At 35.1% G+C, this 25,561-nt stretch overlaps 2 protein-coding genes and 1 long non-coding RNA gene across 4 annotated transcripts; 2 read left to right on the forward strand and 1 right to left on the reverse strand.

The window, feature by feature from the left end:
- Positions 1–12,161: 12,161 nt before the first annotated feature.
- LOC145165566 (Tetratricopeptide repeat (TPR)-like superfamily protein) lies at positions 12,162–15,644 on the forward strand. 2 transcript variants are annotated; one of them, XM_079084310.1, is made up of 3 exons: positions 12,165–12,213; positions 12,395–12,475; positions 12,726–15,644. In XM_079084310.1, the coding sequence occupies exon 3, from the start codon at positions 12,927–12,929 to the stop codon at positions 15,438–15,440; it is 2,514 nt and encodes an 837-aa protein (XP_078940436.1). In that variant the 5' UTR covers positions 12,165–12,213; positions 12,395–12,475; positions 12,726–12,926; the 3' UTR covers positions 15,441–15,644. The 2 variants fall into 2 exon arrangements, with proteins under 2 accessions (XP_078940435.1, XP_078940436.1); XM_079084309.1 differs by having other exon boundaries at positions 12,162–12,403.
- Positions 15,645–15,843: 199 nt separating this feature from the next.
- Positions 15,844–20,001, reverse strand: LOC145165568 (secretory carrier-associated membrane protein 4-like). The gene is made up of 11 exons (XM_079084311.1): positions 19,814–20,001; positions 17,695–17,814; positions 17,529–17,591; positions 17,385–17,418; positions 17,102–17,290; positions 16,897–16,990; positions 16,749–16,794; positions 16,608–16,675; positions 16,457–16,505; positions 16,291–16,356; positions 15,844–16,174 (listed from the first exon to the last, which is right to left on the reverse strand). Exons 1-11 carry the CDS (start codon positions 19,865–19,867, stop codon positions 16,142–16,144), a joined length of 816 nt encoding a protein of 271 aa, XP_078940437.1. The 5' UTR covers positions 19,868–20,001; the 3' UTR covers positions 15,844–16,141.
- A 1,345-nt stretch (positions 20,002–21,346) lies between these two features.
- Positions 21,347–24,757, forward strand: LOC145165569 (uncharacterized). The gene is made up of 3 exons (XR_013740121.1): positions 21,347–22,930; positions 23,736–23,797; positions 24,539–24,757. It is a non-coding gene; the product is annotated as an uncharacterized LOC145165569 (long non-coding RNA).
- The last annotated feature ends 804 nt before the right edge of the window (positions 24,758–25,561 follow it).

Below are 25,561 nucleotides of genomic sequence, written 5' to 3' on the forward strand. Positions count from 1 at the left end.
TAGGGCTTGAGTGACCTTGAAATTTTCAAGTCTTCAAACACGTGGGTCAGGGAGAATTACTGGAGGAGGTAGAGGAAGTGAAGCATGATTTCCATTTCCACAATCCAATCGTGGAACATCATCTTCATGTGGAAAGCTTTTTCCAAAGGATTTAGGAAAACCATAGTTGTAAGAGTTTGACATCTACAAAACGGGAGAAAAATTCAAGTTAGTTGATTGAGTCCTTAATAAAACACCCAAATGAGATATTAAGGCTAGGATCCAACACAATATTCTACAAATCGGAAGAGGGATACCGTAATGCAATTTGCAGAACATTTGAAGGTAGGTAAATGACGATTTACCAATTTCCACCATGAAAAACAAAAATTTTAAGGTTTAAGCTTTAAATGAATTGAAACACCTAGATCTTTTGAGATTCATTGAACTTTTCAATGGCATGTTTAATCTTGATTATACCCTTCAAGTTTGTGACTAGGATGCCGAGGATCACAAACAAGGTGTGAATAACCATGCAAATATACTTGGTACCCTCAATGTCAATATCACCTAATCAATGTGTCGGTTAGCCACACACGCTCCATTGATCTATGACAGACATCGAGTCACCCTTTTCCAGTCTTGCCAGTCCCAAATTAGTGTGTCGGTTAACCACACACGCTCCAATAACGTCTCGGCAAGGTGCAAAGTGTAATTTCATGGAATAGCATCTATTTCACATTTTACCTAAGTAACTAAGATTTTGGGAATTTATAAAATTGTTTAGTTACTTGTACTACATTATACTTATAATGGAAGGTGGTGTCCTATCCTACCCGTTCGGCTAACGACCCTCCACTGGTCAAAGGTGCGGTGGGTAAGAGTGGATACCCAATGACGGCCATTTTACAGGCCGCTTCCTTAAACACCCCTTATAGACCAGCTTCGTGAATGAGGCCTACTAACGGTAAGACTGACTCTTTACTCATACATATATAATATCAAACTTTTAATTTTATATAGTATAAGGGTGTATTTTACACTTTTAAAATACTAGGTGGTTTAATCTAATAAATTATACCTTTAATTTTATTAAATATAAACCACTACATTATGGATTTATTAACTCTCTTTTTAATTACACACTTAATTAATTTAATAAAACCATAAGGGTGTAATTTGAACTTTTCAAAATACTAAAGTTTTTAAAATTTAATATTTCAAAATCAAGACCTTTTAATTAAATTTTAAATTCCAAAACTTGAGGACAAATTTTGATACTTTTTCAAAATATTAGGGTTTAACTATTTAAATTTCAAAAACTAAAACTTTTAAGTTCAAATTTAAACTATAAAACCTAAGGGTGTGAATTGAAACTTTTTCAAACTTACTAGGTCAAATATTTGACTTATAATAATCCTATATTATCCATATTTAACCAAATCCTTTAATTTTGATAAGGATAAACATATCAATCATGAAAAATCGATTTTAGGCAAGAAAAACGAGTTTAGGTAATTATCCTCATCAAAAACTGCTCAAAAAATCGAAAATCCTGGAAACTACACCCTGGACTCGCCGAGTCCATTGATGGAGTCGCCGAGTCGGCTGCACAGACAGCAAAAATTCGACTTTTTGATCCTTTTGGCAGTTCACTTTTACATCTATTCAACTAGAAAAACGACCTAGGCTCTGATACCACTGATGGATTTTGAGCATAACATCAATTCTATGGGGTTCATGCAACCCTAATTGCTTTGATCTAGGTTTTTCTAATTAGAACATACAACATTGAATACCAAAACAATAAACCCTAGATCTAGCATACTATAATCGAAATTAACATATAATTAGGGTTTAGATCTTACCTTGATTGTTATGTAGCAATAACAATCACAAACCTTCTTGATCTTGACTTCTGAAAGCTTAGTGCCCCAAATGTTGCACCTCTAATGGAGTCACAAACATCACAAGCAACAAGATGACTTAGGAGAGGGAGGAGGAGGCACCAAAAACGTCTAGGGTTCTCTTAGAAGTGTTAGGCATGTTTTTGGGAGCCTTATGGGGTCCTTATATAGTTGAGGCTTCTAGGGTTTTCAACTTGGAAACCCTAATCTAGTTGCTTAGTCCTTAAGCATCCCAAAGATCCTTCCAGAAGGCCCTTTGGACGATTTCTATATGGACTCCCATATAGAATTCGTCCATTGCTTCCTTATGGATCCTAAGCCCAACTTTGTAACTATCTTATAATTACAGTATCAGTCCCCTTTATTTAATTAATCTATTTTGACCACAAAATTAATTATAAATTAGTTCTTGACCAATATTAATTAAACAATATGATTTCTCTTTTAATATATTATTCACATAATATATATTAATAAATCATAATTAATCATCTTTCTCCTCAATTCATTCCATCATTTGCTATGGTGAAGACAACCCAAAAGGATCATGCTCACAATCGGATCAAGTACATACCAAAATAGTTATGAGCTTAGACACGTAATCCAACATATTTAACTAAAATATTTCCTAAATATATTTTTATAATCGTTAAAAAATTTCAAATAAGTAGCTTAAAATAACTTACAATAAACAATAGTTAAAAATAACTCTATATAAATGATTATATTGTTACCTTTAAAATCAAAAAACAATGTTTGATGTTTTAAATAATTATAATGATAGAAATTAAAACATTAAGAAATAAATTTTAAAAAAATTAATTAGCAATAACAACAACTATAACATTAAACCATATGTTATATTTAATTTTATTCACGTGTAACTCTCGGGTAGAAGTCATCCAAACGATTGAAATTATACAGTTATAATAGATGTATATATTATCATATAATTCAAAATAATCAATATATTATATCAATTTAGTATAAGAATTATTATATCAAATTTAACAACGTTATTGTTATATTAAAAAAAACATATATTTGTAAATACTTCTACTATATAGGTGTTTCTGCGCAACGCGCAGGCATTCGTCTAGTTTAAAAATAAAATAGTGTTTGGTAGGATTAATGTTTCATTTTGTTCTATCAAAGGTAATTCATTTATTTTTAAATTACCGTTAAGACATCTATGATGCATTGAACTTTATAAATTTCATTAAATTATTACATCATATTTCTATATTTCACATAATTCTACAGTTTTTTTTCCTGCAATTTATTGAGTTCTATAAAGTTCAATACAACATTACAAACGATAATTTATAGTATATATCTAAAAATTATAAAACTTTTTTTTCTATAGAAAATTTCAATGATTATTAAACTCCAAATTTATTGAATCACAATGTGATATTTCACAATGATAGAATTTTATTTATTGAATGACAACTAAACTTACCACCTAATTCAACCGTCTCATTGAATTCACTGTTATGTCTCTCTAAAGTTTAATTTTTGTTCCACTACATACATTTAAAGCTATATACCACTCTCTACACTAAATACTTGACCTTATCTATAACATAAAATAAATCAAAAACACAAAACCCTAATGACAAATTCAGAGAGACGAGTCTTTAGAGCAACTCCAACCCCCAATATTTATCATTATTTTTGTGTTTTGGAGGCCAAGAATCATCCAATCATCATTCAAATTTAAGCTCATTTTTGCGTTAGCTCCATTTTAACATCAAATATGAAGATCAAATATGGAATTCGAAACCTCTAAAAAACATCATTTTACTGGTTGGTTGTAGTTGAATCTCTCTCTTTGTGTTAAATCCTTAACAACCCCTCAACTTCTACAGAATTAACATTATAACAACCTACACAACAATTAACACAAAATAAATCCTTAATAATAACCAATGTTGTGTTTGTATAGAGTGATCATTTACTTTTTTCAGCACCCCCACAAACTCAACATTGTTCATGTTAACTAGAGGTCAACGACTTGGTAAGAATACCAACATGCTAATTTTCTGATCCATTTTTAACTATTTTTAAAATACCATCACTTTTTCTTTGACACAATGCACATTATCTCAAAGTGCTTTGTTTTTTCATGGAACACATGGTTTAAAGCTAATTTGATTACATACTCATTATCACAAAAAATCCTTACATATGTTAAGTTTTTAATTCCCAAATCAAACAAAAGTTTTAAAATCCATATTATCTCATAAGGAAATGTTGATATAACACTACTTTGATTTAGTATAGGACCTAAACATAGTATTTTTGTTTTTTGTTTTTCCAAGATGCAAGTGAATCTCCTAAATAAATACAATAACTTGTAACGGACCTCCTAGTTGATAAGCACAATGCCCAAACAATATCAACAAATCTCTTAAGACAAAACAAATATGTTTTGGAAATGCTAACACCTTTTCGAGGATTCAAATTTAAAAACCTTAAAACACGAAATGTAATATTTAAATATGATATTCTCAGGTTGTGCATAAATTGACGTAAAATTTACACAACAAATGAAATATTATTAGTCTAGTAATTGTTAAGTAAAATAACTTTCTAATCAACTTCTTAAATTTAATCATATTTTTTTAATAAATCATCTTCATCACAAAAAATCCTTACACATGTTAAGTTTTTAATTCCCAAATCAAACAAAAGTTTTAAAATCCATATTATCTCATAAGGAAATGTTGATATAACACTACTTTGATTTAGTATAGGACCTAAACATAGTATTTTTGTTTTTTGTTTTTCCAAGATGCAAGTGAATCTCCTAAATAAATACAATAACTTGTAACGGACCTCCTAGTTGATAAGCACAATGCCCAAACAATATCAACAAATCTCTTAAGACAAAACAAATATGTTTTGGAAATGCTAACACCTTTTCGAGGATTCAAATTTAAAAACCTTAAAACACGAAATGTAATATTTAAATATGATATTCTCAGGTTGTGCATAAATTGACGTAAAATTTACACAACAAATGAAATATTATTAGTCTAGTAATTGTTAAGTAAAATAACTTTCTAATCAACTTCTTAAATTTAATCATATTTTTTTAATAAATCATCTTCATCACAAAAAATCCTTACACATGTTAAGTTTTTAATTCCCAAATCAAACAAAAGTTTTAAAATCCATATTATCTCATAAGGAAATGTTGATATAACACTACTTTGATTTAGTATAGGACCTAAACATAGTATTTTTGTTTTTTGTTTTTCCAAGATGCAAGTGAATCTCCTAAATAAATACAATAACTTGTAACGGACCTCCTAGTTGATAAGAACAATGCCCAGACAATATCAACAAATCTCTTAAGACAAAACAAATATGTTTTGGAAATGCTAACACCTTTTCGAGGATTCAAATTTAAAAACCTTAAAACACGAAATGTAATATTTAAATATGATATTCTCAGGTTGTGCATAAATTGACGTAAAATTTACACAACAAATGAAATATTATTAGTCTAGTAATTGTTAAGTAAAATGTAACGACGTAAATTTCCAAAACAATTTTTCATTTTAAAAACATGCTTTCATTCATAAAATATCATAGTATTCCAATGTATCACGTGTTATCACAATAACAATTCCCAAGATCCTCAAATACATAAATCCTCTCAATGTGTACGGATCATGTCGGCGCCTTCCCGCGATCCTCGCTAGTACCTGAAACACATAACACAACAACTGTAAGCATAAATGCTTAGTGAGTTCCCCAAAATACCACATACAACACATACGCCACTCGAGGCTATAATACGACCCTTCGGTCGATGTGTCTCAGCGGGACCCCCCAGTCCCGTAGCTCGTTGGACCCTCTGGTCCGGTCATAGCTCGTCGGACCCTTCGGTCCAGTCTGTGTCGTTGGACCCTTCGGTCCGGTCTATATCGTTGGGCCCTCCGGCCCAGTCTGTTCAACACATAGCATACATATAACACAATGCACATAATCTCATACATACACATAGCACACAAGACCCTCTGGTCTACACATAAATACCACTCTAGGTAATGTATAGTGAGAAGACTCACCTCGGGTATCTCGGATAATCTCGCACACGAAAACACTGATCTAGTCCCCGCCTAAACACATAAACAGTACTCTCGAATAAATAATAGCTCTCAAAGACTAGATCACATCCCTTCCTACAATCCCACAGAAGGGTAAAAGACCATTTTACCCCTCCCTGACCCAAAAGTCCAAATGTTGACCAAAACCCTAAAAGTCAACGAAAGTCAACAGGGGCAGTACGCGGCGCGTACCAGCTCTTGTACGCTGGGCGTACTCCGACGATCCAGAATCGGGGTCTCAGACCCTTACGCTGCGCGTACTAAGATTTACGCTCAGCATAAGTCTCAGTTTCATGCATTCATGGATTTTGGTCTTAAATGGTTAAGACATAAACTCAAACTCCAGATCTGACTTCTCTAAGACCACTTAATCCATAAAGTCGAGACCTTTAAGCCTTTGCATGGCTTTAAAGGTCCCTAATCACTTTAACACCTTTCCCTCTTCCTCATAAGGTCTAGATCTCATGCATGGCTCAATATTCACGTCCAAGATTGGATTTTTATGAACCTACAACTCATTTTACTCTGAAATATAGCAGATCTAGGCTTATGGAGACCATTTGCTCATAAAGTCTCCACCTTGGGACCAAAAACCCTAAAAGTTGGTCCAAGAAACACAAATCACAAATGACAAGGAAAGCTTTGAGCTTTTTACCTCAGGAAGAAGCTCCAACCTCTGTAGAACTCAGATCTACTCTTGTCCACCAACTTCTAGCTCCTAAAATGGCCTCCTCTTCTCTTTCACCACCTTGAAATGACACTTTGAAGCTTAGAACACACACACACAAGCTAGGAACGAAGGGTAGCTCTCTATTAGGGTTTCACTCTCTGAAATGGTGGCTGAGGATAAGGCCTTAACATTCCTTTTATAGTGCACAAGCCACAATTTAGGGTTTGCATCTGGGCCGGTTACGCCCGGCGTAACCTTGGGTACGCCCAGCGTACCTAGCCGAGTCCGCGTCCAAATTAAGCGCATGAGTACGCGCAGCGTACTCTTCAGTGCGCCCAGCATACTCATTTGCTTTAATATTTCCTTTAAGGGCCAAACTTGACAACTTGGAAAAGAAGAAGGGTATAAGAGATGCACCTGAATTTCGGGATGTTACATAAAATAACTTTCTAATCAACTTCTTAAATTCAATCATATTTTTTTAACAAATCATCTTCATCACTAATACCATTTCCATTAGCAGAAACATTAAGATATAAAGGTGTTTTTAGTGGTTTACAATCTAGCATACTAAACTCGTGAAGAAGCTTAAGACAATATTTTCGTTAAGTTAAACACCAGTATGAGTATCTACAACTTTAATTCAAAAAAAAATCTCAAATCCTTAATTAAAATCTTGGATTTAAGAAAATTCTTTACTTTTTCAATTTCCTCCGAATTATTTCATGTCAAAGACAATGTCATCCGCATACACTAGTAAAATAACAATAAATTTGTTTTCATTTATGAAAAAATAATAATAATAATCATTTACACTTTTTTTAAAACCAATCTCAAATAAAGAAGAGCACAAATTTTCATTCCACTTTCTAGGTGTTTGATCATGCACTTTTTGGAACATAATAAATGTATTTATTGAGTTGATTTTGTGTGTGTTTGCCAACAAATAACCCTACTTTGATTAATCGTTGAGCAAAATGTGCAGGCAAGGAAAGACGAATAAAATGGGTGGAACCTGCAAGAAAAACGAGCAGTGAAAGCTAGAATTAGGTCAAGTACACCCCTCACACGTCTAAGACGGCCTCAAGGACATCTTGTTCAAATTGGTCAACATCTTGGGCATACTTCCGAGCTGAAAGAAGAAGAATACCTTGCAGGCTTCCTTCATGATGTCTATGACGTCCCCAAAATTTCTATTTTCATCTCCATACAACTATTTTCCCTTAACGCCCCTTGTTTGTCTGAATCCAAAACCTTCACGAATTAGAGGTATGAAAATCATGAGTTCTGTAACATCCCAAAAATAGTGATAAAAAATTTCATTTTTAAAATCATCAAAACCATACATCAAGTGTCTCAAAACCATCATAATACAAGTGTATCAAAAACATCAGAGTAAAATGATCATCGATGCAGAAATCATAAGGGGATGTTGTGCGATAACGACGGGCCCCTCCCTTTCGAACTGGAAGTACCTGAAAATGTTAAACCAAAATAGCACATAACATATTAATGGGCCCAACCCAACATATATAAATGGGCCCAGCCTAACATAAATAATAATGGGCCAAACCAAACATACTAATGGGCCCAACCCAGCATACATAATAATTGGCCCAACCCAACATACATAATAATGGGACCACCCAACATACAAATGCAAGAGTCACAAAGACAACTAGCACAAACTAGTGGGACGACATTGGTGCCTTCGACCCATGAGTATAGTGAGAATAGTCACCTTGCTAATGAAGTCAAAAGTCAACGGATCGCAAAATCAGGAAATAGGTGCTAAACATCACCTTGATCACCACACAAGATAAACTCTTAGGCTATCTTTCTAAAACTAGAAATTTGACTAAAAGTCAACGAGTCAAAAGTCAACCCTCAAATTCAACAGTCAAAACTAAGGTCATAATTGCCAACAGCGACCCTCTACGTCATGGCCTCCCTTTAGCCTCGTTGTGGACACAAAACGCCAAAACAGACGATGATTTCCCATTCGCCACGCCGTGGGAACTAGTCTGAACAGCTCAATCGAGCTTGATCTAATTTGTTCCGATTTAAAGAGCTCCAAACCTCAAATATGGTCCTTACCGAGGTCTTAATGGATAAAGTTTCCAACTTAATCCCTCGAGACATCCCTCTAAGCTTATATCTAAATTCTAAGGTCCAAAAAGGCAACTTAATGCATGGGATTAGACCATTAAGTACTTAATCCATGAAGTCTTCAATCCAAAACTTCCAGAAGGACTTTAGGGACCCTAATGATCCCTAAAAATGCAAACCTTATGGACATCCATACCCCATGCATGTCCTTTCCTAAATTTAGGTCAAAAGATGCAATATAACCTAGAATTCAAGCAAGGTTTCCAAATCACCACCATTTCCTAGATATATGAGATATAATGCCATAAAATTCCTTCTGGAGTTTTATCTCTTCAAGCCACACAAACCACATCAAAGGGACCATAATATGACATAAAGTCTAGATCTAAGGAGAAAGACATTAATAGATGGAAACTTGAGGACTTACAAAGAGTCCAGAAGATGCACACTAGTGAAGGAAAGGCTTGTTTGCTTAATCAAGGCACCAACTCTTCTTCTTCTTACTTTAAAAACACCAATAACTTACAAAATTAGCACAAAAGCTTCCAAAAGGACTAGGGTTTAGACAATGATTCGTTTGAAGGTGATGGAGGCTAAGGGTGGAGGAAACCCTAGCCTTAACTTCCTTTATATAGGGATTAAAGTCCGGAAATTAGGGTTTTGGCTCAAAATGGTCGCCATGGAGTGGCCACTTAGTGTCACGACGTGACACTCATTTAAAATGTATGGTTACAAACCAATTTGCCACGTCGTGGTGATGCCATCACCACATCGTGGCCACCCAGGTTTTTCATACATAAATAAAATTCATACCTCGGGATCCGAATGTTACATTTCCGAATATCTTAATTCCATTGAAATCCTAACACAAGGTGTTTGAATCCAGATGACACAAAAAACCAAATATGTGATTTGATCTTTGTACTTGAAAACAACTTACAGTTAGGTCAAATTACCTTCTAATATCCTCTATTAGGCACCTAACATCAATTTATTGGTTGGGAGGGTATCTTGGTAAGTCTATTAATGGGTCATAAAGAAGAGGATATGCCGTGAAGAACCCACTGGTGATTGAAGAAGTCTTTTTGCATCTGATATGGACTAATATCGCAACAAAACCATACTGCAGGACGATCTAAATGCAAAATAAAAGTTAGGGACTAAACATGCAATTTTGACAAAACCATAGGACTGATTTCAATAAGTTACTCTAAATTATATAAATAACTTTTATCAAGTTACATAATGTTAGCCTCAATCGAACTATATTAAGAGGTTTGATGATAACAAATTGTAATAAGTATCCTCATATAAATCTAACAAATTATTTGTCAATACCATAATTTGTGACAACTAAATTTTAGGATTTTGTTATAATTTTTCTAAGTGCTTTATATTTGCAGTCACAAGTTTTGCTAACCAAACAGTCACAAGTTTTGCTAACCAAACAGAAGCAACACCAAATGTATGAAAGAAAACAATGTATGACCAACAAAAGAAAGACAAAGTATGAAGAAACAAAAATAATGTTCAGTTTTTTTTTTTTTTTTTTTGGAACGGCAAATACAATATATTCTTAAACTACTCCTAAATCCACCTGTGTCTCAGACGAGACTTGAACCCTCAACCTCAAGGAGAGAGGACAACACCTGATACCGTTGGGCTATAAGCCCTTTGGTAATGTTCGGTTTCTTGTAAATCAAAAATTCATTTGATTTCTTAATAATCAAAGATTGGCATAATTTCTTGTATGTCAAAAATTTATGACCATATTCAAGGCAACGCTGCTATTTGTTTGAGCATTAAATGTGTCATATCTTTTGATACGACTTGCTATAAATAAATAGTGTGTGACCAATCGTAAAGAAAGAAAAAAAGTTAATTGTTTCAAGTGTAGCGGGCATACCTCTATGACAAAAGACGAAAATCACTTTTACTAACCTTAAAAGTACTTCATCTAAAAAGTATGCATGAATGATACGGTTCCTTATGTTACAGATCTTCCCTCTAACACAAATAGTCATATTACTCGTATGTTTGAGTATCAGTTTGTTTTACAAGTTCTTAAAAGAGTGCTACAATCGCGTTTTTGATTTTAACATTATCTTCAATGAGTGTTAAATGTTCAGTTTTGGATCAGACTAAGTTCATCTTTTCTTATGCCAAGTTACTTTATGCATCTTGTATACATATTGTTTTTGATTCAGTATAAACCAAAAAACCCCATAAAGATTAAACGGTTGTTGTTTATTATCTTGTCTATGTTTATGTTTTGAAAACAAATTTTAAAACTCATACTTGTATCGAACCCCAATTCTACAAGCATATCAAAATAGTATCAAACCTAACAAGTGATATGAGATTAGGTAAAATCACGATTACTTGATCTTTACTCATTGATCTAATTATGATATCCATTTTTCAAAAGCCCATCAAGTTTTAAAGTGTTAGGCTAAAGGATGTAGTAAATTATTTACTAATAGAAAAGGTGTGCCACATAGACACTATGTAAGCATTTGTATTTTTTAACAATTTTTGCCGTGTGATAATTTTTTTACCTATGAAATAAAAAAAAAAAACTTAAGTTTACAAGTGACCAATCAAAAACCACAATAGAAACAAAAGTCCAATTTACCACCGATGGAAGAACACCGGCGGCATAATACCACAGGTAAAAAAGATGTAGGGGGGTGGTTTCACCGCCGGCAAAACATGTCAAATCGGATTACCGGGGTTACGACACCTTTCAATCTTATATCTTATTACATGTTTTCTTTCATTTCAAAGTGTATCAATTCGATACCAATAAATAATAAGTAACTAATTATTTACTTATATTAAATACTTATTATCATTTATGTGTGTGACATTATAGGTTACGTATAATTAACTTTTTTTTTAAACGACAAACTATCTAAATCTATTCCTAAATATCATCTATGTCTCTTGAGAGACTTGAACCCATGACCTCTAATTTAAGTATAATTAACAATACAAAAAGTTCTTTGTTTCTTATGAACTAAATGCTATAATTTCAACCTAAACTCGTAATAACAAAAAAAAATGAAAATGAAATGAGGGTATAATAGTCATATCACATGGAGTTAACGTTGGATTTTTAACCATGGTATTATTAGAGGGACCAAAACTACAAGAAAATAATGAGACTATGGAACCCTGTATGAAAAAAAAAGTAAAAAACTGACCAAAATTACTAATTTAAGTGAAGTTTAGGGACCGTTTCTGTAAATATTCTTACAATTATAAATTGAAATTAAGAAAAAGTAAAAATACGAAATTCTAATTTCTAATAACAAGATAAAAAAATCGATTACTGTCTATCTATCGCCTTTAGCCCGTTTCAGTAATGGTAAGTTCAACACTGAACACACGACCGGGGATTCGTTTATCTTTGTCAAACAACCCGGTAACCAGTTTTCTTCTGTTCTTTCTTCTATGCGTGAATCCTAAACCCTAGATTGTGTTTTAGAACCCGTAAAATCGAAAATCGATTGTTTTTTAATCGTAACTACCTACACTACAAAGACGCAGGAAATGATAAAGGCTCAACTGATTCGGGATTTTTGTGTCCTCTGTTTATGAACTAGGCTTAAAAGGTACATGAACGCATTCAACCAATCTGTCTATTTGGCTGTCTGGTTCGCCGCTCGTACCCATTACCCAATAATGTAAGAACGGTCTGTTTATTCGAGTTTTTTCTTGTTATTCTACATTGGCAAACTTGTAAGCCGTAGGTCAATGGCCGACTGTTTTTGACATCAGTAATTCTTCTCCTCACAAACAATAGCTAGAGTAATCGATCAACAACCATGTTATCGTGAGATTAGTGTTCAATGGCATATGATTAATCTTATACACTTGTTACATTATGTTGAAATTCTACATTAAATTCGTTTACTTTGCGCTTTTTAATTGCAGATGTACACTGCATAATTGAACTACAACAGTCTTTTCCATTAATGGGTTGCTTTAGGTCAAAATGGGGCTGATCCATGCTCTGAAGCTTCATCCCAGTGATACAAATTTAAACTGTTATGAAATGACAAAGAGTATACTAGTGATGGACTTGGTACAGCTTTTCAACATGGGATATGATTAATGAGGATTTGACTTTATAGAATGTACCAAAGCAACCTCTTCTCATTTCACAGGAGATTTTCCCAAATAGCATCATCAATAAACACAAATACATCTATTGAGCTTTTCCCGAATACAAAGGAAGTTTTAATATCCAAACTCGCATCAGTCTTGCAATCTTGTTCAACCCCTAATCCTGGTCCTCAAGTCATTCAACAAGGTCAGCAGCTTCATGCCCAGATAATCATCAACGGAATCAACCATGTGGGTCTTCTGGGTTCAAGATTACTTGGGATGTATATACTTTGTGGGAAATACAATGATGCTAAGACAATTTTTCATCAACTTGATCTGTTTTACGCATCGCCATGGAATTGGATGATTAGAGGGTTCACCATGATGGGGTGTTTCGACTATGCAATCTTAGTTTATTTCAAGATGTTAGGACATGAAACTTGTCCAGATAAGTATACATTTCCATACGTGATAAAGGCATGTGGTCGTTTGGGAGCAATCCGTTTGGCTAAATCCATTCATCAGACGATTCAAATGATGGGTTTTGAGACGGATGTTTATGTAGGTAGTGCCTTAATCAAACTGTATGCGGAAAACGGTTGTATTAATGACGCACGAGACCTGTTTGATAAATTGCCTCAGAGAGATGATGTATTATGGAACGTTATTCTTAATGGTTACTTGAAACACGGGGATCCCAAACATGTTTTCTTACTCTTTAACCAAATGAGGAGTTCCAATGTTCGACCAGGCTCAGTGACCTATGCATGTGTCCTCTCTGCATGTGCATCTGATGCAAATATTAAACTTGGCACTCAACTTCACGGGCTTCTTACTAAGTGTGGATTTGTTTCGGATCCTCAAGTGCTCAACACGTTAATTGGTGTATACACAAAGTGCCAAAGACTGTTTGATGCCCGAGAGTTATTCGATGGCATACAAGAAGCTGGATCGGTTACTTGGAATGTGATAATCGGTGGGTATGTACAAAATGGACTTATGAATGAAGCTTTTAATTTGTTTTGTGAAATGATATCTATAGGCATGAAACCAGATACTGTAACTTTGGCTAGCTTCCTTCCATGTATAACCGAGTCAACTGCTATAAACCATGGTAAAGAGATCCATTGTTATATTTTCAGACATAATGTACATTTGGATGTTTTCTTGAAGAATACACTTATCGATATGTACTTCAAATGTAGGGAAGTGGAAATGGCACAAAATGTTTTCACTTATACTCCCGGTATAGATATTGTGATATGCACAGCCATGATATCTGGTTATGTGCTTAATGGGATGAACTCTGATGCATTGGAGATGTTTAGATGGCTGATTAACCACAAAATGAAACCGAATCCTGTCACATTCTCGAGCACCTTACCAGCTTGTGCTGGTTTAGCCGCTTTAAAATCTGGCAAAGAGTTACATGGTCAAATTGTAAAAAATGGGGTTGAAAGGTGTCATGTGGGAACAGCAGTTATAGATATGTATGCGAAATGTGGAAGGATTGATTTAGCACATGAAGTTTTTGTAAGAGTGTCTGAGAAAGATCCCGTTTGTTGGAACTCTATGATTACTAGTTTTTGCCATAATGGAGAACCAGAAAAAGCTATTGATCTTTTCCGTGAAATGGGTTCCAAATATGATTCGGTGACCATATCGGCTGTTCTTTCTGCTTGTGCAAACATACCGTTGCTTAGTTATGGGAAAGCAGTCCATGGGTTCATGACAAGAGGTGTGTTGAAAACCGATCTTTATGCCGAGAGTGCGCTAATCGATATGTATGCTAAATGTGGAAACTTGGAAACAGCAAGGATTGTTTTCGACATAATGGAAAAGAAAAGCGAAGTGTCGTGGAATAGTATTATTTCGGCTTATGGAAACCACGGTCGTCTTCAAGAATGTGTTTCTCTTTTCTGCCAGATGGAAGAATCCGGATTCCTTCCTGACCATGTCACGTTTCTTGCGGTAATTTCCGCATGTGATCATTCCGGTTTGGTTGATGACGGTTTCCGTTACTTTAAGTCCATGACGGAAGATTACGGAATTACCCCTGGAAAGGAGCATTACGCGTGTATTATCGATATGTACGGGCGGGCGGGTCGATTGCATGAAGCTTTTGAGACGATAAAGGGGATGCCTTTTGATCCAGATGCAGGTGTTTGGGGGAGTTTGCTTGGTGCTTGTCGTGTCCATGGGGATGTTGAGTTGGCAGAAATGGCTTCAAGACATCTTTTTGAGATGGATCCTGGGAATTCGGGGTATTATGTGTTGTTGGCGAATGTGCAAGCGGATGCTGGGAAATGGGAAGGTGTTAATAAAACGAGAAGTATGATGAAAGATAGAGGAGTTGAGAAAGTGCCTGGTTATAGTTGGATCGAGGTGAATAATGAGACCTATGTTTTTGGGGCTGCGGACAAAGGTAATCCTCGGTCTGATGAGATTTATATGTTGTTAAAGAATTTCGTTTTGGTGATTAAGGATGAAGGGTATGTGACAACTCTTCAGAAACACCATAACATGATAGAGTTTTATTAACTGAGTTGATTATTATTTTAGTTTTGGCCTGGGGTACACTAGATATGTTTGTTTATTAGGTTACATATCAAACCAAAAGTTTCAAATTGTGGAGACAAAAAGGATATGATGATTCAGTTTTGATCAGCTTTGTATTTGCACTTTGTCCTTTGTTTCTCTTGTATAACGCCCCAAGAGGAATATAAGTTGTATTATTCTTTAGTTTGTCTTTTTAGAAATGATTCATTGTAAAGAATGCTGCAATCTATTTATATAGTTTTAGCGGCCCATATAAAATATTTTTATAACCATGTAATATGATAAATTTACAATTTTATATCATATTTACTATGTAAATGTAGCAAAGCTATGATATGGTAGAAATGACAAGCCTATCCGGTACTGATGAATGTACAATCATATATGTCCACGTAACACGTCTTTGTGCATATACCACCATTTTATTTTTCATAAAGATCCTTGGAATTATTAGCTTTTTCACCCAAAAAAAAAAAAAAAAAAAAAAAAAAAAAAAACTTGATAAACTGCCAAAAGAAAAGCATAAGCACAAAACCCTGCTAACAGCACAAATCAACACACCAATCATATTCATATTCTAACTAGTAAAGTAGTAACTCACTCCAACTAACAATATACGAACAGACATCAGCAATCTTGTATTGATCTTCTCTTTTGAAAGAAAAAAAACATCTCATCTCATCTCACTTGTTCCCACGGAAAAACATGTAAACTTTCTGCATAAACAGCACAAACATAAAAAAGCATGAGGCACTATATATTATTATATATACAAAACAAGACATCCTCCTGATTTAGAAGTTAAAACAGAATAAAAGTTTTTAAATCTAACCTGAAGCACCCAGAAACTTAGAAGTGATTCCAAGCAAAATAATCCAAATCCTACTAAATAGAAAATCTGCAACAACAGAACAAGAATAAAACCAGATGGATGGTTGTTATTATTTTTGCTAACAATTTATCAACAGTGATTGTAACTTGCAATATTTAGCACTGACCCCCACTAATGCATGGTCAGAGAAAACGTCAACAGCAGCAAGGATACCCCTGGTGGTTAAAAAACAAGAGAGACAAAAATTAGATTTAAAAAACAAGACATTGTTTTATCCTAAAATTATACACTACAGTGAAGATAAGAGGATAACTTACGTTAATGACTTCCCATGAAAGACAATTGGAGGAGCAATAGCAGCAAATATACAAAACCCAAGGTGAAGCTGCAAAATTAAAACAAATTTTCAAATTGAGAAAGAAATATCAGCAAATGCTTCCTACACTAGCATAACTTACCAGGTAGAACAAGAAAAACCAACTAAATTTCAAAGCACTGTCAGTCCTGTCAACACATGATGAAACAAAAACATTAATTTAGAAACATTTTTTATAATGGTTTTAGCTAGACTAGAGATAGAATATAACTAAATCAATGTATACCCACCTCATTGCACGATAGAGTGGCCTGTACCATAGAACATAGGAAAGAGGTACTCCAAGAAGAGCATAAATTGTTGCAAGGAAAAATATCTTCACACCTGTATATATAATTTTGGTTTGGACTTTGAACTTTGAACTTTGAAGTAGTAGTAGTAGATGACAAAATAATAAAAGAAAAGTAGTATATGTAGATGATAAAATAAACTTACCACCGCCTTTGATCCAACAGACAGTCACAGCTACAACATTAAATGTAAGGCATAGCACAATCCCTAACCAACTTGCAAACGCCAAATACTGCAACTTTTGAGCATGAACTGGTATCTCATTGCTTATATCATGATGAATTATTGGAAAAAATGGAGGCCAGTTTCTATCATCATCTGTCGGGATGCCAGCTGTTTTTTCATATGCCATCAATAACCAAAAGTATCAATTGTCAAAATGACTCTTATTCCGAATATTTATATGATACTAAATACTAATACTAACCACCAGCAACAGCTTCTTCTCTTCGCTTGATGTCCTGTGTTGTGTGATGCACAAAAATACATAATTTCATGTCACCTCAGCTGGTTGCATAGGAATTAAATACAATTAATAACAAACATAAAAACTGAAAACTCAAACACCTACCCTTTCCCTTCTTTTCAAGTCTGCTTCCCAATTAGAAAGTTCATTCTCTTTTTTCTTTGGATCCTGTAACATGACATGGCTTAATTAATACTACTCCATTTTATAAGCATCCAGAAATTACTAATTACTAATTACTAACTAGGGAAACAAATGACATAATTAATACATTCACTGAATCCAATGGTATGTCCACAGTTGCATCATGTTTTTGACCAAAACCAAGGCTACTAGCAACCATTTGAGGGATACGGGATTTTGATGCTGGAGCACCTGCACCACCACCTTTCTGCAATCAAACCCATAAAAATAACAACACTTATAAAACCAAATCAAAATTTCATCTTTCAAAATTCAAAATTGAGAATTTCTAATGTCACATCCACTAAATAATATAATATAAGCTTTTCTAATAAGTGTTAACTATTACTAAACAATAGCCAGTTCAACAACTTAAGAATTGCTGATTATTTAACTACTTTATCATTATTCTTGAGTCTTGTAATATTTATAAGATTGTTTCATAGGGAAAAATAATACTTACCTAACCCGTTTTTGCATCTAAAGATTTTTTGAGTTTGCAGGTGGTTTCTATAAACTATTTTTGGAAAATTCCATTTTTTTAAGTCTTTCTGATACAAACGTAAGATTTGGGTGGTTGTGGCTTAAATTTTAACATTGACTGCTGAGTATCTGCTACCTTTTCTATCTGGTAGTTTACATAAATATTAAATACAGACATCTTATCACCATAATTGGCTAAATGAGTGATGCAGGACAAGGATCAGAATGAGAGGAATAATGGGAATGACAAACAGAAGTAAACTATAAAACCTGAATATTTGTGTATGAAACTCTAATACATCAATATTTCAAAACTGTAATGTATTGTCAAATCATTACATAACATCCATATCCCATATCATCACACTTCTTTAGTGTCATGGAAGAAACCATGTAAGCCACTCTGTGTTCAAAAAAAAGTAGTACTCCTTGAATAAAAGAACCAGACGATTGTTTAGACTTTTATGGTCAAACAAGTCTAATATCCCACACAAGACATAGATTTGTTTAGATTTAAAAGAATATAAACATATTCTGTTAACATAATTATATGCTTGTGACAACATATTCGAATAAAAACTAACCCAATTGATAGCAAAACTCAAAATGCATATTCACATTTGAGAACAAAGATGCCTGAATAAAGTTTAATGCACTGGTGCTTGTCTATGTTATGTTACACGACAATAAAATAATGAAATTTTAGCCTACACATTCAAAAATCAGCTATCCGATACCATTAAAAGAAATTGGGTGAACTTGCCAAAGAAAAATATAATTTTCTTATTCATAATATAAAATATAAACAAACAAGAAGCATCTTGCTCTGTTTTGGTAATTTTAATATTATTTGACAAAACAAAAACTCAAGAGAATGACAAAAATCAGAACCTTTATCTGTTGCATCTATGCTAGTCTATTACTCCAATCGACAAATGAGATGTATTTTGACTTGTCAAATGTGGCAACAGAATATTAATGAGATCTTGTTACAAAAATTATAACCTACATGATTTATAGTTTTTGATGCATCCTTGATCCTTCATACCAAAAATGCAACACCTTCCATTTTGCTTTTTCCCAGAAAATGTAGCATTTTATTTTAGGTTTGGTTTTTAAACTACTTTCAAATTTCCCCGCTTAGTAATCATTTTATTGCATAACATTAGTAATTTGAATATGGTGCACAAGTCATCTTGCATTTTCTGTGGAGAGGAGTATCATGTTCTAATTTGAAAGTAGTTCCACCTCCATAAGTTCGTCCAAAAGTAATAAAATCGAAATACAACTCCTACGACCTTAAAAACCAAATCAAATCTCTGTTTCTTGGAATGAATTAGGATCTCGCTACAGAATTTGGGGGCATAAGTGACTGAATTCAGTCTAGTGTTCATGAGAAGGTCCATGTTAGCTGCCTAAAGAACGCTTTTCTATTTCGAATTAACTCTCTATTTATTTTCTGCAAAATAACGAACCAATAGAACACATTGCAGTTCTACACACAATTATCAACATTTCAGCATCAACTACCTCAGATCTACGGCAAAATTACACAAATTACATGCAAAATACATGTACAACCCTAAACACTGCGCACATACGCACATTATCCTCAAATAGAAAGCCAACCGTTAAATTAAACCGAATTTTCTTCAAAAAAACTACGCAACAAGCTAAAATAATGGCAGATCTAACAATAATGAGTGCGTGAAATCAGTAATTACCGAGAATGGATTGACTTCTTCATCAAAAGGATTCGTATCTTCGCGGCGATTCATGACTAATTTTTAACCGCTATTGAAATTGATACCAAAAATTATGCACCGTATCTTGTGGTGTGTTGTTAGATTTAGTGATTTACGTCTCTCTCACCCTCTCTTCGCGAGTGGGAACAACACCTGCGTAAGCTCTGCGTGGAACGCGGGATACTTAACTGTGAAGCGAGTTTTTTCAGGTTTGGCCCTTCAAGTTTTCAGTTTAGTTCATGTCGTGCTCACTTATAATTCGTTGATTATTGTACAACCTAGTTATAAACTTATAATTCGTGATTTCGTGGGTGTGCTTTCTCATGATTTCATGATTAATTTATAAAATTGTTATGAATACATTATAATTTATCTTTTTTATATTGGTAGTATGACTAGTGATAAATTAACAACTTTTAACTAGTTAGTTTCACCGAGTAAATGTCGCAACATTGTTTACATTACACTACATGTAGACATTGGTGTTAACAAATAATATATGAATAAACCATTAACATTGGCGTATAATCATTTATTTTGGCCAATTAGATTTAAATGTAAAATATATTTTTTTTCAAATAAGAATTTTATAAGTTGTACACTCTATTGTGTAGCTGAGAAAAAGTACTATGATTCAACTTTTGACATTTTTTTACTATTAGAAAGGATGAAGCTATAAAATGATGACGACTTTTGATGTGTTTCGTTTATGTTACTATTTGTTAGAAATCATGGTTTGATACAATAATATTAAACCATTGGAAAGTATATTAGTCAGCAATCAACAAAATACAAGAATTTTAAGTCATTTGCAAAGTATATTAATTAAAAAGCAATAGGCTATATTTGAAAGATATAATATATTTTGAAAATAATTTGGTATTATTATATTAAACCAAAATATTGCATTGATGAGTCAAGGAAGTAAAATTGTTTTTCCTAGTTGATTTAAGTATGACTTTTTCAAAAATACAACGAATAAGTATATAATAGCCTGAAGATGATAAATCAAAATTTATGATTTTACTTGCAAAGATGTATGATATGATGTTATTGGAATATTGATAAAACGATGAAAAAGAAAATATTTTAATGTTATGACATTTTCATGTGAAAATTAAGATAAGTGGAAATTTAATATTAAAATGTATCTCATTTTTTTTTCCTTTTAAATGTTGATATTATGATGTAGTCTTTTCTCGTGTGTCGTTCACGTTTACTATTGCTACATGATGGACATATGAATCTAAGGGTAAATTAGAGAAACATGATTGATTGGCGTGTGATATGAAAACATACGAAAAACTATGAGGGCCAAAATGAAAAATATTCGCTGGAAAGATGAGATGGATACAACGTTATGATGTAGGCCAGGGGCATGCTGATGCGACACGTCATTAAAAGTGCGGGTATAGTGTCACTATTGTGTCCGCTGTGTCACGCTTCCACCATTATATTTATGGGGAATAATATTAAGAAAATGTACGCATCTTCCTTATATAATAAGTCTGAGATCATATCATATACCTATGAGAAAGCCATCCAACCTTTTGGCAGCGTCGACAATTTCCCGTGAACGCCTAGGAGTAGTGATCGGTTTCAATATCTGACGACCGCTTTGCGTAGCGTCTCCGTCTGTTTTCCGCCATCCGATCACTTCCAAATCAGACAGTCGATTAGGGGTTTAGACAATTTCCCTTGAACACCAACAACAATAGGAGTGAAGCTGCAGCCCATTGTTTTGCCCGTCGATTGCTTTGAAGTTGTTTGCCACCCCATGCTTAGTGAACGCCAATAGGACTGAAGTTGGTGCCCATTCTTTTGGTCATATGATTGATTTCAAGATCCGACGACTACTATGCATAGCGGCCCAATTGTTTTTCGCCCTCCGATCACTTCCAAATCGGACGACCGTAAGGGTAGACAATTTTCCTTGAACGCCAATAGGAGTGAAGTTGTCGCCTATTGTTTTGGCCATCGACTGCTTAGATTGAGGCTGTTCACCACCTCATGCTTAGATTGAGGCGCCCGTCTAAACGTTGTCATTGTATTTCCCGTTACCACCAATAGGAGTTAAGTTCCCCGTGCTTTTGGGCGTGAGATTGGTTTCAAGATCCGACGACTGCTTTGCATAGCGTCGTCCCCAACTGTTTTCTGTCGTCCGGTCACTTCCAGATCAGACGGTACCCCTCACTCTAGGATAATTTAAAATACTTTTTAAAATCATTTGATTTTAAATTCCAAAATATTTTAAGTTCAAAAGTGTGGCATTAACAGCCCAGATAATAACTCAGAGTTAAAAGTCTTAAGGTTGACAAAAATATGTGGACTTTTTTTTTGGCATTTTAGGTTCATTAACATCAGATACTTGCAACTTTTTTTTTTAACCATTTTGCAGTTTTACCCGGTAAAACCGAACAATTATGTCAAACTTAAGAGCTTTGATGAATCAGAAAACCGAACTTAAGGTCTTTTATGAACTAAAAAAGAGGTAAAAGTGAACACTTTTGAGGGAGGAGGGAATCGTAGCGGGTTGGAGTGAGCGGGTTTGACCAGGCAGGAGAAGAGGGATGAGCGGGAGGAGAGCAAAAGAGAAAGAGAGCGTATTGAGGGTTCCTCAAACCGCTAGAGGAGAAGGAATATGGGGAAGATGGGTTGGGAGGGATCCGGCTTGGGCGGGTTCGACTCCTTCCGCTGTAACGCCCCGATTCCCGAGTATCAATTTATGATTATAAATTCTCATGATTTCAAGGTCTACTCGACGAATTGGTTGTCTGACTCGCCGAGTAGCAGCGAGTTGGTCCGCGAGTTTAAGTGACCTACTCGCCGAGTCCAAGAAGGGACTCGACGAGTAGGAGCTGGAGGATGAAACCCTAAATTCCGGGGTTTTGCACCGTATTTAAAGGATCATTTTCCCCTTAGCCTTCCCTTGCAGCCTCTAGAGAGTTCAGCAAAACCCTAATACGTGTGTGTGCTCCATTTGTGTGTTTCAAGCTTTGGAAGGTGGAACTTGTGAAGGGAGCTTGAAGGTCAAGTAGCTAGCAGCAAGGGACTTGTGTGGATCTGCAAAATCTATCTCAGTTAGCTTCATTTGAGGTATCAATTCATGATCTTGGCCTCATTCCTTTCTAGATCTCCTTGGATGAAATTAGGGCTTCTTGGTTTGGTTATGAGGCTATTTTTGGGTATGAGCCCGGATCTGAAGTTGTAACTTCAGATCTGAACTATCTTTGATTTGTAAGTCCATAAAGCTATCAGCTTTGGCAAGTATGAACCCCTCCTTAAGTGTAAAACCCCATTTCAAGCTTGGATTTGGCATTATGAGTCATTAGAGCCTTGCATGCACGTAAAGTTTGCAACTTTACGTGATAAGCATGCCTTGGGAAGTTGGATCTGCAGTATGGCGTCTTAACATGGCTTAAAAAGAGTCTGTATGGCTTAAGGACTAAAGGAACTCGGCGAGTCGCAAGGTTGACTCGGCGAGTCACATGAAGATGAGCCTGGACTCGACGAGTTGGATGAACAACTCGGCGAGTCCGATGAAGATTGCCGTAAACTCGACGAGTTGTATGAACAACTCGGTGAGTCGGTTGAGGTTTCCCCAATTTATGTATGCGTGTGTAACCATCGAGTTGCAAGAAGGAAACTCGACGAGTGGCCTAAGGGTTTCGATCGTAAACCGAAGGAACTCGACGAGTCACTCCGATGACTCGGCGAGTGGACAAGTACTTCAAGGAACTCGGTGAGTAGCCGAGGGTACTCGGCGAGTTAGGGTCAACATGGACTGTTGACCTTGACTGATGACTTTGACTTTGACCAGGGTGTGATTAGTTGGCTTATGGGGTACCTTGAAAGGTTGGGAACTTATGGGTATTTATGATTGGATCATTGATGGTTATAGGTGTTGGAGTTTGGGGCAGTGTTTCGGGAGCGTGTTTTCGTGGTTCAGTCCGACATTGCAAGGTGAGTTATCCTCACTATATCAACAGGGTCTAAGGCACCAATGCCGGCCCTTTATGGTTTATATTTGGATTATTGCATGACATGCTTACTGATTTACATCCCGGTAGTTAGGATGGTGATATGCTATGTTAGTGACCGGTTAGGTCGATATCCTGGTTATAGGATTGTTGATATGTTTATTGATTTGTTAGATCGGCGTCCTGGTAATTAGGACGGTATTATGTTTAGTGACCTGGTTAGGGTCGGTATCCTGGTATATAGGATGATGCTATGTTAGTGACCGGTTAGGTCGGTATCCTGGTTAGGATGTTGCTATACTATATGATCTGCTAGATCGGTTTGTCCGTCTATGGAGTGTTATGTGATTACCTGTTATATGTGCACATGGTTATTTGCTTGATGTTTGGGTTGAGGCGGTCCTACTTCGTGCTGAAGGCCAACATACCCTACGAGCGGTCCGGATAAACTGTAGGCCCGTATGGCGGTCCAGTCATATCAAAGGCTCGGGATAGATCCAGATAGACTGTAGGCCCGGTGCGGGCAGTCCAGTCATACTGTAGACTCAGAGAGTGGACCGGGTAGACTGAAGGCCCGGTGCGGGCGGACCAGTCACACTGTATACCCGAGATGCATGGTTGTTCTGTATTTGTTGATATAATATGATTATGGTTATATGAGGTTGGTATTTTGGGGATAACTCAATAAGCTTTCGGGCTTACAGTTTTCAGTTTATTGTTTCAGGTTCAGCGGAGGGCCGCAGGTAGGCGAAGGCGCGACCGTACACTTCCTCGATTTACGATTATGATTTCTAGGAACCGCAGGTAGGCGAAGGCGCGACCGTACACTTCCTCGATTTACGATTATGATTTCTAGGAACTCTGATGTATAAACTATTTTGAAAACAAATTGTAATAATTGAATGGTTTCAAATGAATCAAGAAGTTTTTAAATTGGCTCGAATTTTTGGGATGTTATATCCACCTTGGGTCCGGCGGGTTGGAGTGCTTCAGCAAACCGATTCCGTCCTCCCTGACAAACGTAAACACTTTAAATGAACCATAAATACACAAAATGGTAAAATTAAGAAAAAAGCAAAGTTGCAAGTATACTGTATTAGTGAACTTAAAATACACAAAATGGTAAATCCATACATTTATGCCAATAAAGGTGTAAATCCGCATAAGTATGACTTGAGGCTATAAAACTTGTGCTTAAGTACAATAAATGTTAGGCTCATAACATAGTTCAAGCTAACCATACAACTTATGTTTGGGGCTGTAGAACTTGTGCTTGAGTACAATAAATCATGTAGTTATTGACTTTAAGACAAAGTTAAGACAACAAATAACACACAGAAAAAAAAATCAGCCTAATATGAGTTCATATAATAGAGTTATGGGTGTTCAAAGTTGAGAAAAAAAATTCTTCACATGTCTGGTAAAAAAATGACAGTCTGAAAATTTTAAGTTTTGAAGTATGTTTAGAGCTATATAACTCAGGCTATACTTATGCTAATTAGTTGATTCTTGAGCCTAACATGAAGCCAATATAGAGAAGAAAAAGCAAGAAGAAGAATCAGTCCATTCTGAGTTTATATGAAATATATATGAATGTTCAAAGTTAATGAAAAAATCTACACATGGCTGGTAAGAAAAAATGACCTAGTCTAGAAGATTTAAGTTTTCAAGTACCAAAGTTTAAAGATATGTAACTCGTGTTATATTTATTCACAATGGTTGATTATTGAGCTTAACATGTAGCCAA

Source organism: Lactuca virosa, chromosome 3 (assembly GCF_052849685.1).
Source record: "Lactuca virosa cultivar CGN04683 chromosome 3, Lactuca_virosa_CGN04683_v6, whole genome shotgun sequence".
In the NCBI taxonomy this organism is placed as follows: domain Eukaryota; kingdom Viridiplantae; phylum Streptophyta; class Magnoliopsida; order Asterales; family Asteraceae; genus Lactuca; species Lactuca virosa.

Excerpts from the sequence above, each read along its gene's own strand:
- LOC145165568 (XM_079084311.1), bottom strand. The coding sequence starts at position 19,867 with ATGAATCGCCGCGAAGATACGAATCCTTTTGATGAAGAAGTCAATCCA. Across the intron at positions 17,291-17,384 it reads AGAAGAAGCTGTTGCTGGTG|CTGGCATCCCGACAGATGAT; the intron begins GTTAGTATTAGT and ends ATGAAAAAACAG. Across the intron at positions 16,795-16,896 it reads CCACTCTATCGTGCAATGAG|GACTGACAGTGCTTTGAAAT; the intron begins GTGGGTATACAT and ends ATGTGTTGACAG.
- LOC145165566 (XM_079084309.1), top strand. The coding sequence starts at position 12,927 with ATGTACCAAAGCAACCTCTTCTCATTTCACAGGAGATTTTCCCAAATA.